Raw genomic sequence first — 13,119 nt, forward strand, 5'->3', positions numbered from 1 at the left:
CTGTGTAAAGTCGTATCCAGTTTTACAAATTTGCTGCCTAACATGACCACATAATTCACAAGAACCGTTTTTCAACGTAAATTATACATGTGCAAAATACAGTTGCAAGAAAAAGTATGTGAAAGAATGTGAAATTGGTTGGTTATCTGCATTTGTATCATTACTGATCACAAGTATAGACAAACACACTGTGCTTATGCTTACACAAACAACAGTTATAATATTTAATGTCTTTACTGAACACATTCAAAGTGATGTGGAATAGATAAGTGAACTTTACATTACCAAGTAACTTTTTGTTCATTTACTGTTCTCCCATTCTTAGTGCCTGCAATAACCTTTTGTAGTTAATATATATAAGTATAAATAAAAGACAGCAAAATTTAAACACAGCTTTTATTGTCTTAAATACAACAATGAATGTAAACCAGAACAACTTACTCTCTACACTCAGTTCAAAACATGTTAGAAGCGTCATCATTCAGAGACAAAAAGAGCAACAAGAAAATGCATTTTTGGTATTCTACAAAGATTCAAGCAACACCCATCAAGTAAACAATAGAGCTTAGAAAACTGCCCACATGCAAAACAACCGCACAGAGGTCATTGTTCCAGTCCTTGATATAGTATAGTACCTGTACAATGAGAACAAAATGGCATGTGACTTCGGTCAAGCTTCAGCCGATCGGTCTTTCTCTTCTAAGAGTCCTATCAAAACATTGGCTGTATTCCAGTCCCGGAGGCCATCAGTGATGTGTCTCCAACTCAACGATGGTCCACTCGCCCTGTGGAGATGCAGCGTCCTCAGGAGAGAAGCTGGTCACAGTGATGCTGGTGGTGGAGTCCTCCAGTGGAGAAATAAGCTCGGCCCAACGCTTAAATGTGTCCTTTTCATGATACAAGTAGTCCTGCTCATTTAAACAGTCTCGAGACAAGGACAGCGTCTGCTTGATCAGATACTGCGCAAGGTTCAAATCCTCTGGGACTGAGTTTATGACGCCCAGATTGGATTCTTGGTCAGACAGTAGCTGTCGAAGCAGACTCCAGTCTTTCTCTGCAAACTTACTGTCTTCGCGATCCACTTCCTCTTTAACGTCCTCTGTCTCTACTCCTTTACCCTCCTGACGTGACTCCTCCTGTTGGGGACCATTACTTCTGTCAGCATCCATGCCTTGTTCGAGGGCTTCTCCCAGGTCCATCTCGTAAATGGGGGACAGGGCTTTAGACGGCCGCCGGTCATGTGTGCAGGTTTGATCCAATGTGTCACAACCATCAAAGTCCCCTAAAAATAATTGACAATACTGCACAATGACCAAGAGTTTTATCCTTACGTGGGCTTTTTTATTTGATTTTTTAGGGTTGTTTCTAGCTCCACATGATGTACAAAATCACCCCTAGTGCAACTGTGTCCTCCGTGATGCAGTTAAGCTCGAAATATCAATCCTTTTAAAGATTAGATGGAAAAAATACTTTGTCTTAGGCAGTTTTCATGTTTCATTGTCATTAATCAAGATCTGATACAATGACACATGCTTTACAATTAAGCAGATGTGCAAATCCAATGTTTTCCATTGAGCTTTCTTTAGGATAAGGATGGACAGCTGCCATAAAGGTGATGCACAGAAGAAAGCCTACACTGAATGTGTCTCTTTTGTTCACAAGTGCTGTAACAGTAAAAGAAAGGCATGTTTTTGCCAGCCCCTGTAGTGGCTACAGCATAACTGAAGTTTTGTTCACATACAAAAGATATGAATTCTCTAGTTCTGATCAAACGGCGCATTTATTGTCCTTAAATATACACATTTAAATGCAAGCAAGCACTTAATGCTATTTAGTTTATTAGATACACTGAAAAAATGAAGGACATGCTGGCAAAAGAGTGCTTATTGCTTTACTTGGTAAGATATGCTTCTTATAAAGATAAAACTCCCCCAAAAACATTTACAGTAATTAGAATCATGATACAAGTGTGAAAAAAGAGAGACATGAGGAGGACCTTGAGACTGTATTTCTAGAAACACAACATACAGGAAAAAAAACAACAACTAATTCTACAGAAATACACTGAATTAAATGAAATCTACAACATAAAAATCTAGAGTTGAGGAAATGTTACCTACTACAGAACTACAGATGGTTGGATATGTTGTGAATGAGAAATCAAACAAATCAAAAAACACACAGAAATGGACACAAACACGGAACGTCATAAATGAACAAAATCAATAATGGAAACCTAATATTGGCATGCACGATTTCCTGGTTTGGGTGACTTAACAGACAAGAGTCTTGAAAAATAAGACAGCAACAGACTCAACATTGATACGGAGTATAAAAAAAACATCCAAGTCGTTCTAACACATTCAAAGCATCATGGTCTCTGCAGAAGGTGTGGTCCGTTATGTGCAGTATTAAAAGGAAGCTTAGCTCACTGCATATTTGTGCATATATATTTTTTTCTATGTATATATTCGCTGGCCAAGTCACATAGAGCTTGTCTTTTGCATAAAGATCTCTTATGGAAAAGTCAACATTTAAATGACTTAGCCTATGAGGAAGAAGCACACTATTTAGTATGGATAATGACATGGTACAACTGTGACTGCCCAGCCATGCCACATAACAGATGGTCTGACTCAGCATACTTCACCACACACAGATAGATATTGTACTGTAAATATTAAGCTTGTAAACTTGTTAGTTGAATTATTTAGGGCATAGCGCCTCAGAAAAGGCAATTTATTTGTGTGTATAGCTTATAGAAATATTAGATTGCAAAGGATAGACATCTAAATAAGAGAATTAAAGGAAGTGGGGAAAGGAGGCAGTAGCGTGCTACTATCTAAATCAATGAGCTATCAAGATTTAGCCCATTGAGGATGACTGGAGGTCAAAAGAATTATCTGAATATTTATGTTGAATGAGTCAGGATGGGAGACTGTGAGTAGATGTTTCTGAGGCTGCGTTCAGGGGAGATGGGCTCTAATGTTATACATTACCTGCTGGAGAGTGTGAGGGGGAGCTCGCAGTCAGCTGCGGCTCAGGTAAGTCTAGCCGCAAGTCAGCTTTTCTGCTGTCTATATGTTTGGACTGGAGATTGCCATACTGTTCCACCAGCCGAAGGTCCAGGTGACTAGGGCGCTCCTGAGCAGGAACATCACTGGTGTCTTTGTCTTGCACAGGGGCATCTGACTGATCATATGCACAATCCTCCTGTGGAGATCCTTGGAACTCTGTCAGAAATACTGCAGGTTTGGGCTCCTGTTTATTTTCCTGGTGGATGGAGATGTGGTTGGCCCTCACTGTGCTTGTGGACTGTTGGGAGCAGCAGTCTGTCTGAGAGTTGTGAGGTTCACCGTCGAAGACATCACCATGTGCAAAGGAATCACTTGACTGGTGTGTCGGAGTCTGGGCACCTCCTTCTTCACATCCGAGTTCCTCACACTCATCCACCGAGAGTAAAACAGAGCGACGGAAGTTAGAAGCTGACTGGTACTCTGGTTGCTCGTTCTCTTGTTCCGCAGGATCTTCAAACGCAAGGTTGACAATGCCTTGAAACTGTGGAGGTGGCTCGGGAATTGGAGGAGCCATTCCCCTCGGTAACACCTCAACTTCTGATCTTTCATCTTCAGTCTCCTCCTCGTCTTCCTCTTCCTCCTCTTCTTCAGAGGAGAAAAGCTGGTGGTCCTGCACGCCCTTCAAGTTTTTTAATGTAGTATCCATTTCACAAGGTTCCTCCTCCACTGGCACCTCATCCTTTCTAATCCAAGAACGTGGCCTTTGACGCCCTACCTCTTCTTCACTTGTAGTTTCTGCCTCCCGTCCTCTGAGCCGTACCTCCACACGTAGTCCAGCCCCACTCTCGTACATCTTGAGCTCCTCGGGTGTGCTGGTGTCACTGCTGCTGCGACCCAAGAAGTCAGGGCAACGCATGGTCCCACACTTTGAAACGCCACGCTCATGGGAACAACAGTCGTCATCTTGCGAGCCCCCAGCATCATAATCCTCTGAGCGTGGCTTTATGTCATCAGAAGAAGTAGTGGCACTGCCGGTCTCTGACTCTGGGCTAACTTGGGGATGAAGCCCATTCCATGAGTCCTCTAGGGGTGTCTCAGTGCTCCCTAGACTGCAAGGTGTATCAGATGGGAGGTCTGAGTCCTTTGAGGAGTTCATGGAATTTAGGCCTTGTTCTGGTCGCGTGACATGGGTTGGAATGGCATGGCCTTTGGCCAGTCTACTTCCGCTTATATCACTCTGACCAGAAGTACATGTATGCATGTCTAAAGAAACTGACTGAGTCTTCACTTCTGTGCTACTTAATTTACCCATTAGATCTCTGCTTTTTTCCATATCTTGACCCTTAGCAGAAGCTGCTGATCTAGTCTCTGGAACTGTTTCTTGCTTGTCTAGTTCAGATGGGCTGACTAGTGAATGCTGCTCCAGGGAAGAAGGAACTTTGGAACTCTCCAGAGAAGATGTGACCAGCTCCTTGCTTCTTGTCTTACTTTCGGTAGAATCTGAAGTCAACTGCTGAGTGTCCTTTTTGGAGTCTGAACGTTTAGGGCTGGATACCGAATCTTTCACAACAGTGCCTGGCTTTTTAGAGCCGGCAGGAGTTTTGCCGGCCCCAGAGGATTTTAGAGATGATTTTGTTGGAAGAGTTTCTGGAGCCTTCGGTTTAGGTCCTGTTTTGTTTGAGGCAGAAGGTGACTGCCTGGAGGAAGACGTGGAAGCTTTGACACCTGACCTTGACTCAGGGATGGCCTTTGTGGTCTTCTTTGTAGCTGCAGGTTTAGATATATCTTTCTCTACCTCTTTTCTTGGGGAAGCAGGCTTTCTAGAGCTAAGGGCTGAACCAGGTCTGGATGAAGCTGTTAAAAAGAAGAAACAGACTTGAACTCATTATTGTTAATAAGAAATTACTTTTAGATCCATTCTGAAGCTCGAATATTTCTTACCAAGGTTCTCTGACACAGTGTTTTTGCTCTTTGGATCTGAGCGGGATGCAGGAACTCCAGGTACCACACGACTGGTTGGGGTAGGTTTGGTCTTGGTTGATTTATTAGTGGGACTGTAAACACAATGAAGGGTCAAAGGGCTATCAACTGGAAGAAAGTGGAGATGGTAAAAATAGTACTGCAAATGTGAGGATCACAGCCTCGTTGTTAACATAGCTCACCTGCTAGTCTTGTCAGTGTCTGGTTTTTGAGCAGGTTTGGTCAGAGGAGATTTTGTTGTTGCCTTGGCTTGAAGTTTTGACCTGATGCCTAGATTATAAAAGGATTATTAAGTTTTTACGTCCACTCAACATTTTATAAATTTCTTTGCATGTTGACTATACAGAATGTAGTTATTTCAATTTTAAGACAATCATTTAATTTTTTTTTTACATTTAGCCCATTAAACAGAGCATTATCCATCACAATCCTGGTCTCAACATTGTCTGCACAAACAATTAATAAATTGTGATATTTTTTGTACCTTTTTGTAAACTTGTATTTGTCCTGAGGAACGTATGTGTTATCTAAACCTACATTCCTTAAGAACTGGGAGCAAGGTAACAGGCTTGTACAATTTTAGTAGTGTTAAGCAGCTTAATGATGAGCTAAAACCTACTCTGCTGACCAAAGTCTCTCTGAGTCACAGAAGTCAGTACCAGGCAAACACCAACTAATGAGCAGGGAAAAGGGAAGAGATACTGTATCTATATATATATATTTACCTCTGGATTTCAAGATTCAGAACTTCTCATCTGCAGTACATTCCTTCTCTCCCTTGCCTTCCTTTTCTGTTCTAAGTTTCTAGTTTTATTGTAACTCAGAAGCACAGATCATACTATTAATTAACTTTTACTTACAGGGACAGAAGAGTGAACATGAGGGGGTAATCTTTAATATCAGGATCTAACATGGGAAACTGAGGAAATCTTCTTGACTTCCAAAGACTTGCAGCTGTTTTTAGATCTGAATTTCTGCTCGAACTGTTTCACTGTTTCTGGTTTTGCTGGATACCTCCACTCTTCACAGTAAAACAAGGATTAACTTGAAAAGTAGTACAGTGTAAATTTGTCTAAAGCATGGCTGGACTGGGATGCAATTTCAGGCAGGGAAATATCACACTCATCCAGGCCATCCTATACAGTATACCCACAACAAATTCTGAAACCACAGACAACACTATTATTTGTTTGGCCATCACATAAAAAAGGTCTAAATCCTTAGTCTGGGGCCGTTGAAAATAATTAAAGGTTCTCTCTTGAACTGTACCTTCACTTCCCTTTTCCTTTTCCTCATTTTCCCCAATATCTTTGCTTCTCCTTTTATTTCTTGTACCCGTCACTTCTTCACCAGCATGTCTGCTGTTATGAACATAACTTTGTCCACTTTGTCTCATTGCCATTTGTTAGCACAGAATGCTGTTATTTATCTTAAAATAACTTAAATGCCCAAGTTTTAACAAACCTACAGAACATTTCATGCCAATATTTGAAAACACATTTTCTAAAGTGCCTAAATGTCACAATTTGAACAAAATCTTTATTGAAATATCCTAATATTGAAGACACTATTGCATTAGACTGCGACTCATATTTTTTTGTTTCTGTATGCTCCAGCTCCCTCCCTACAATAAATCCATATGAATATCTGTCTGCTAAATTTGTTAATGAAACTTAAATCAAGAATTGTGCCCACAGTTTTCTGACTGATGATAAAATGGGGTGCTCCTGATGCTCCTGCCTAACAGCAGTTTAATAGTCTACTCAACTAGGTTAATAAAGACAAAACTACAGAAGCGTATTTACTGATGAAACTTATCAGTAATTTTACTACATTTCACTGCTTCTGGCCACTTCCTCTCCTTCCTCGAGTCCCTCGCATTGATTACTCAGTTCGAAACCATTTAACAGAAATGCGTTACAGACAATCCGATTGGCCAGTCCGGGCCTGCTCTAATGCTAGTTACGAATCCAGGTAAATTCACCTGTTGGTGTACTGTGGCCATTCTTGCGAGGACTCCCAGCGCTGTAGTCAGGTGAGGTGCTGCCAGAGTTAGATGGAGTATTCTGAGCATTGCTCGCTGATTCCTGAGGCAGATCTTTCCCTGACATTGTGTTCTTCTGCACTTTTCCTCCTTTAGTCTGGCTAGCCGAGAGATCAGACCCAGCAGGGGAAGACTTTGGCCTTGCTCCTGGGTTTGGCTTCCTGTCCATCACTGACTTCCCTGTGGGTGAACCACGGGCACCTGAAGCGGTGGAATTCTCCTGTTGAGCACCACCACCAGTGCCATTCAACGCTGGTTTAACAGTAGACGTAGTCTTGGTTTTAGCTGGCGTTTGAGTTGGCTTAGACTTCTCATTTTTACTTCTAAGTGAGGTGTTGTTACTAGCTTTTGTTTTGCCAGAAGGAGCCGTGTGAGCTGTTGGCCCCAGAGCATCAGACTTCATGGTGCCTGATGCTGCAGCTACAGATCTCGCAAGGGAAGCACGTGGACCCTGTGATACCTTAACAGGAGGATGAGTAGGGCTATCACATGGAGATGAAGTGCCCGAGAGGCATTTTGTAGGTTTCTGCTGCAGAAGGGAGAGAGACGGAGAGAGAACATAGAAAGGCTATGATGGCTTTGCTCAATGTTAATCAGATCAGCAACCCATTTGACATAGTAATCTCAGATGTATAAGACCATAGAGCACAAAACCTTGATCTTTGGATTAAAGGCTAAAAAGCATATTCTTCAAAAAAAAAAAAAAAAAAAAAAAAATGGACAGCTGTTTCCTTAGCCCACGGTCTATGTATCCATATCGCTTTGGTCATATATACATATTGTTTATTTAAAGCTCAATAATGAAGTGTTTTTTCATCTGCCCTTGTAAAACCAGTAGTCATTGTCTATATTTTGGCAGCAAAACACATGCATATTTATACTTTCTATGGGTTTCTTTTCTGGCCATCCTTATTGTTGAGCCCTGACAACAGCAGCCTTGAAACTCATAGTGACATTGAATCTGTCATCTTTAAAAAAACAGAACTCTTTTTAGAAGACTAAAAACAAGCAAACAAACAAATACACTTTCTTTAATTGAATATTTCTCCCAGAGAATCCAGATTTGTTTTCAGGATCAGTAATTCTGCGGCAACTTCCCTGAATCAACCTTAACGTTGTTGTGATGAGACAGCTCTCAATAAAACAGCCATTTAATTTCAGTTTAATCAGCTTGTCTTTCAGTAAAAGAAAACCTTTTAAAATCAGAACTTACAGTTCTATCAGAGCCTATTGGCAGTTTATTAATAGCTGATGCTGATATAGATATCTACAAAGCTGATTGGCTGAAAAAATGCAGATAGATACACCAGATAGAATAATTTAATTGTACATAATATTTACTCAACATAATAATAATAATAATAATAATAATAATAATAATAAAAACAAATAATTCAGTTTATTTCTGCAGAAAATTACAAAATGACCACATTTTGGCTAATTAATCAACCTGGGCCAAAATACTCTTTATGTATCTCATCATTTTTCAGTTTTACCAAAATAAGCAACAGAATAAAAATTACCTGAGAGCTGGTGAGCACAGGTTTTCTTCCAAGCCGTCTACAGTCTCCTTTATCAAGAGCAGCTGAGAGGAAGGAAATAAAGACTAATGTTAGATTACAGACAGCTTCAGTTTAATTACAACATCCACTCCTGCATAATCAACATTTGCCAAACATTTCCTCAATCAGACATGCAAATACTTGCAATCAGTCACAACCCCGATCAGTAAAAGTGGCAGCACTGCTCTGCAGAGAACCACTGATTCCTTACTCCTTCATCTCAGATAGAGACGGCGCAGATCTAGCCTTTGATCATCTCACAGCTTATCCAGAGCATTCTTTAAATCATCAGAAAAGAAAAACAAAGACCTAGGCTTCGTTCCCAGCAATACAACTGAGCTCTAATTTCACTGCTGTCATCCATGAAATCAATCCAAATCATGGATCAAACATCTCCTGTGAAGGAATGCAGCTAGAGTGTTTGTGATTGCTGTTGCACGATGAATGCTTTGCATATGAGTCACCGCATTTGCATGCCTTGAAATATGTGAGGGACTCTTTATAAAGCGCAATCTTGACACCCAAAGCAATGCATAATTTATGCACTAGCATATTTTTCCACCTACAGAATAGAACAACACAAAATCCACTGTGGACCCCATTCTCCAACCCTAACCATGGAAATGCTTAATGTTTTGATGTGACTGTATTCTAGCTCTCTGGCTCTTATTAAAGGACTGCTGTTGAAGGACTGACAGGAGCTGGAGGTTATCTCTCACCAGGACTGGCTTCCCAATATCCATGCAAAGGAGGGCTCTTCATCACTGCACTGGACCCATAAAAAAAGAAAACATCTAAAAAATACTCCTCCACAAATGTATACAAGCGCATTCAAACTGCTGCATAGTTTGAACACCAAGCTCCTATTGAAAGCTGTTCGTTTCTTATGATCTTCTCTCTTCTCCTCCTCTATTTTCTACTTTACCTTCTTCCCACATTATTTACATTGCATTTCAATTCCCCTTTCTTTTGCTATTGCTGCATTCTTACCTTTTCTCCTTCCTCTCCTTACCTGCGAGTATCTGTTCTCGATATCTTGGTTGTAGTGCGTCCCATCCTTCTGTGTGCCGCACTGCAAAGAAGGACTGAAGCAGGAAGGTCCAGAGCTTCGTGCGCAGTGAACACAGCTCACGCCTGAATGGCTAACAGAGGGACAGGAAGAGCGAGAGAGGGTGAGCAAGACAGAGAAAAAGAGAGAGAGAGAAGGAGAGAGGGTGGATACAACAGCAGGAGAACAGGAGCGAATCAGCAGCTGCTTCAAAGGCCGGTTGTCTTGGCAACCGATCGCCGTTGCCTCCCTCTACCCTTAACAGGATCCTCTCCAGCTAAACGGATGATGTCAGCAGCAGAGGCTTGTGTTCCCGCCTTCTGCACCGAATGTTCCGAAAAAAAAAAGAACCTCTGTTTTTTTTTTTTTTCAGATTCTGCCTCAGCCTTTCCATCCGCAGTTTATTTCTCCCACGCCCCTCCCTGCCTTCCTCTATAATGGACATGGAACCAGATTAGACATGGCCACACCCACGACTCTTGGTCTTTCTCAGACTAATCCATTCTGCCATTTCCCCGGGGATGTGAATGAACTCACAGAGAGACAGGAGATGGCCAGAGAGAAATATAGAAAATCAGAAAATGACGAGAGGAACGAGAGGTGGAGTTGTTTACCATGACCTTTTCTATTTGTAGTGTCACTTTACTGTAATCCGGCCTGGCCACGTACATGATCCTCCAGTTTAAATCCCAGGATCAAATGAAGTGCTTTGTACACGTGCCATTAAATACAGAGAATGTGCTCAGCAGACCGTTGCTGCAGGTATGCACCACTTGATGAAGCACAGAAAATCTCTCCATCAAGTGTTATAATAACTGCACACCACTGATACAGTTAACATTTTAAAATCAACAAGAAATCATGATGCACCTTTTAAATGCATGTATTTACTTGTGCGTGTTTTCGATTCTTTATGAAAATGTATTGACAAAGTCTGAAATGGTTTTTCTTTTTCACAAATCCTACTTTTACAACAGTTTTCCACTATTCTGGTATGCCCAGTGCACAATAGTGCCGCCATGCTTTAAATATCCTGTTTCAATTGGAAAAGTAAAAACAAGTATGTTCCAGTACTGTAAATACAGAATGCACCACCTTTCAATATGAAAATTGATACAAGATGAAATTGAATCATGTATTCCTCAGACTTACTTTATATTTACCAAAACAGAACAGATAGTTCTGATCTTGAGTGCTTAATAAAAAAAAAATTGTTAATGAAAACCTGTATAAACATGTTATAAAAGAAGGCATCCGGGGCTGTGCTGTATTTTTAATAGAGTTATGGTTGAAGGGGCTGCAGGTATTCAACGCAGGTTGTGTCTAATCTCTGACAAACGACAGACTGGAAGAAGTCATTTACTTCCAGTGAAGAGCATTATGGGAGCTGTGTGAGTTTCTCACTATATGAGCCTACAGAAATTTCAGATCCTGCAAGTGATGCTTTCCAATGAAAATATGATTGCAAGGAGAAAATAACCAATACTTTTGGACTAAAACTGTATTTCCCAAACACTATTTCTACAGAATTATGTCCAATTAATTATTTCTGATTTCAAAATAATTATTTTATAACAAATACATCATTATTTATGAAAACCATGCTTTTCTTTCAAACGTATTAGCTGTTCATTGTTTTGTGTGGATATATAATAGCCATCTTGTTTGGCTCAATAAAAATAAATGATTCATTTCCTAAACGATCGGAGTTGTAATTAAATGCTGCCTTACCTCCACATCCTCCTGATTGGCTTGGTCTTCTGTGATAACCTCGAGCTCATTCGGGTCACCGCTCAGCCGGTTCACAGCAGTGAACAGGTCACAGCAGTTCTCCACAGTAACGCCCTCCCGCACGGCTACGCACACCTTCCTCAGGAGAGTGGGGTCACGCGTGAACTCCTCTCTCTGAAACAGTACACGTCTCACTGTCATAGCTGACAAATCATTGTCTATCATATGCCTAAACATCATTAATTGGTCGTACCCTTCGGAGATCGTGGAAGGCAGTGGTGTGTGTGACCCGGGGCAGGTGTGTGACAATCATCTGCAGACACTGTTCTTGCAGTTCACTAGTCAGACTCAGCACCTGCTTGGCCCATTTCACCTCCGGCAGGCTGCCAATCAGCTGCTCGCTGCCACACAGCACAGATACGACACTCTGCAGCGTCTGAAACACATCACAATGTTACACACATACTCTGAAAAACATCTTCATAGACACAGACATTGTCTCATTCATATAATTCATCTTCCCTGCTTCTCATGCTGGTTGCACTGTTAGCGACTGCTAATTTCCTAGTGTAATCCAATATGCTTCAGCAGTGGTTCAAATCTAGGCTAGAAATCAGGAGGGGGGAAACCCGGTGTTATACAACTACACTTGGCTGACTGCAGCTGCTGAAGTTGTGGGTCTGTGTGTCTGCGTGAGAGAATTTTAGGGGACTGCCAGACTATGAGTTAAGTGAATGAGCTGTTTGTGGCTTTAACGCACACACACACAAAGCCGCTCAATCAAGACCTCTAATTACTCTTTAGTCAATAGGCATCCTCAAAATAGAGTCCACAGCTCATCAAGACAGTAAGGAATGAAAAGAAACATGGGTAAAAAAATGGGATATAAAGATCAGAATAAAAACAAAAGTCAAAGGGAAGTCCCCACCGCAAGAGAAAACAAATATGTGTCTGTGAAGATTACACACCATGTTTTTGGTGACAGTATTAAGGCAATCTCTCTGTAGTTCTGGAGGCAGGAGTGCAAAATTTCTATCTGACCAGCACTTCACAAAGTGCTCAGCTACCCATCTGTGGATGGAAACAAACATCAAGAGCGTCAGCTTTTATTTTCATTTTTAATTACAAATAAGTCAAATGTGAAACTTCCTGCACAATTCCTGCTAAGCAACAAAATTAGCTTTTTCCACTGTCACAAAAATGTATTTTAAGTTACAGTGAAATGAAATCTAGTTCAGCAAAAAAATTTAATCCTTCATAATTTACCCACTTTTGTGTCATTCCAAACCTGTAGTTTTTTGTTTTTTTTCTCACAGAAAGAGCTTTTGAAGAATGTCCAGTTTACTCCATAAATCCAGTATGGTTTGCTTCAAAAAGCAAAAAACTGTACCCTAAAATTGTAAAGATTATACATAAAACTTCATGTACCTCTAAGCTATTGTACATCCTTAGAAGACTTGGAATATAGTGCACTAGTCATATGAAATATTTTTGTAGCACGTTTATTGTTTTATAGTCTTTTTCTCTTTTTGGAACTTGTCAGCATTAATCTGTCAATATAAAAAAATTCTGTTAAATATTCATGCCAAACATCTGTGTTCAAACAAGAGAAGAAAAAACATTTCAAACAGCATGTAAAAATGATAATAGAACAGCTTAGGGTAGGTGAAATAATCAAAATCTTAAAGGGATAGTTCACTCAAAAATGAAAATATTGTCATCATTTCCTCGCCCTTG

General features: G+C 40.6%; 1 protein-coding gene across 2 annotated transcripts in view; it reads right to left on the bottom strand.

The window, feature by feature from the left end:
* Positions 1–382: 382 nt before the first annotated feature.
* The window catches only part of btbd8 (BTB domain containing 8), a 33,548-nt gene continuing 20,811 nt past the window's right edge, over positions 383–13,119 (bottom strand). Inside the window, exons 10-19 of one of the 2 annotated variants that reach the window (XM_026263496.1) lie at positions 12,351–12,453; positions 11,636–11,818; positions 11,383–11,556; positions 9,616–9,745; positions 8,565–8,626; positions 6,982–7,567; positions 5,180–5,267; positions 4,959–5,071; positions 3,000–4,871; positions 383–1,282 (exon numbers count right to left, since the gene is read on the bottom strand). In XM_026263496.1, the coding sequence (XP_026119281.1) occupies positions 747–1,282; positions 3,000–4,871; positions 4,959–5,071; positions 5,180–5,267; positions 6,982–7,567; positions 8,565–8,626; positions 9,616–9,745; positions 11,383–11,556; positions 11,636–11,818; positions 12,351–12,453 (3,847 nt within the window). In that variant the 3' untranslated portion in view covers positions 383–746. Of the gene's footprint in view, positions 1,283–2,999; positions 4,872–4,958; positions 5,072–5,179; positions 5,268–6,981; positions 7,571–8,564; positions 8,627–9,615; positions 9,746–11,382; positions 11,557–11,635; positions 11,819–12,350; positions 12,454–13,119 lie in introns of both variants that reach the window. The other variant, XM_026263487.1, reaches the window with a different exon arrangement.

The sequence above is a fragment of the Carassius auratus genome, chromosome 6 (assembly GCF_003368295.1).
Source record: "Carassius auratus strain Wakin chromosome 6, ASM336829v1, whole genome shotgun sequence".
Taxonomy (NCBI): domain Eukaryota; kingdom Metazoa; phylum Chordata; class Actinopteri; order Cypriniformes; family Cyprinidae; genus Carassius; species Carassius auratus.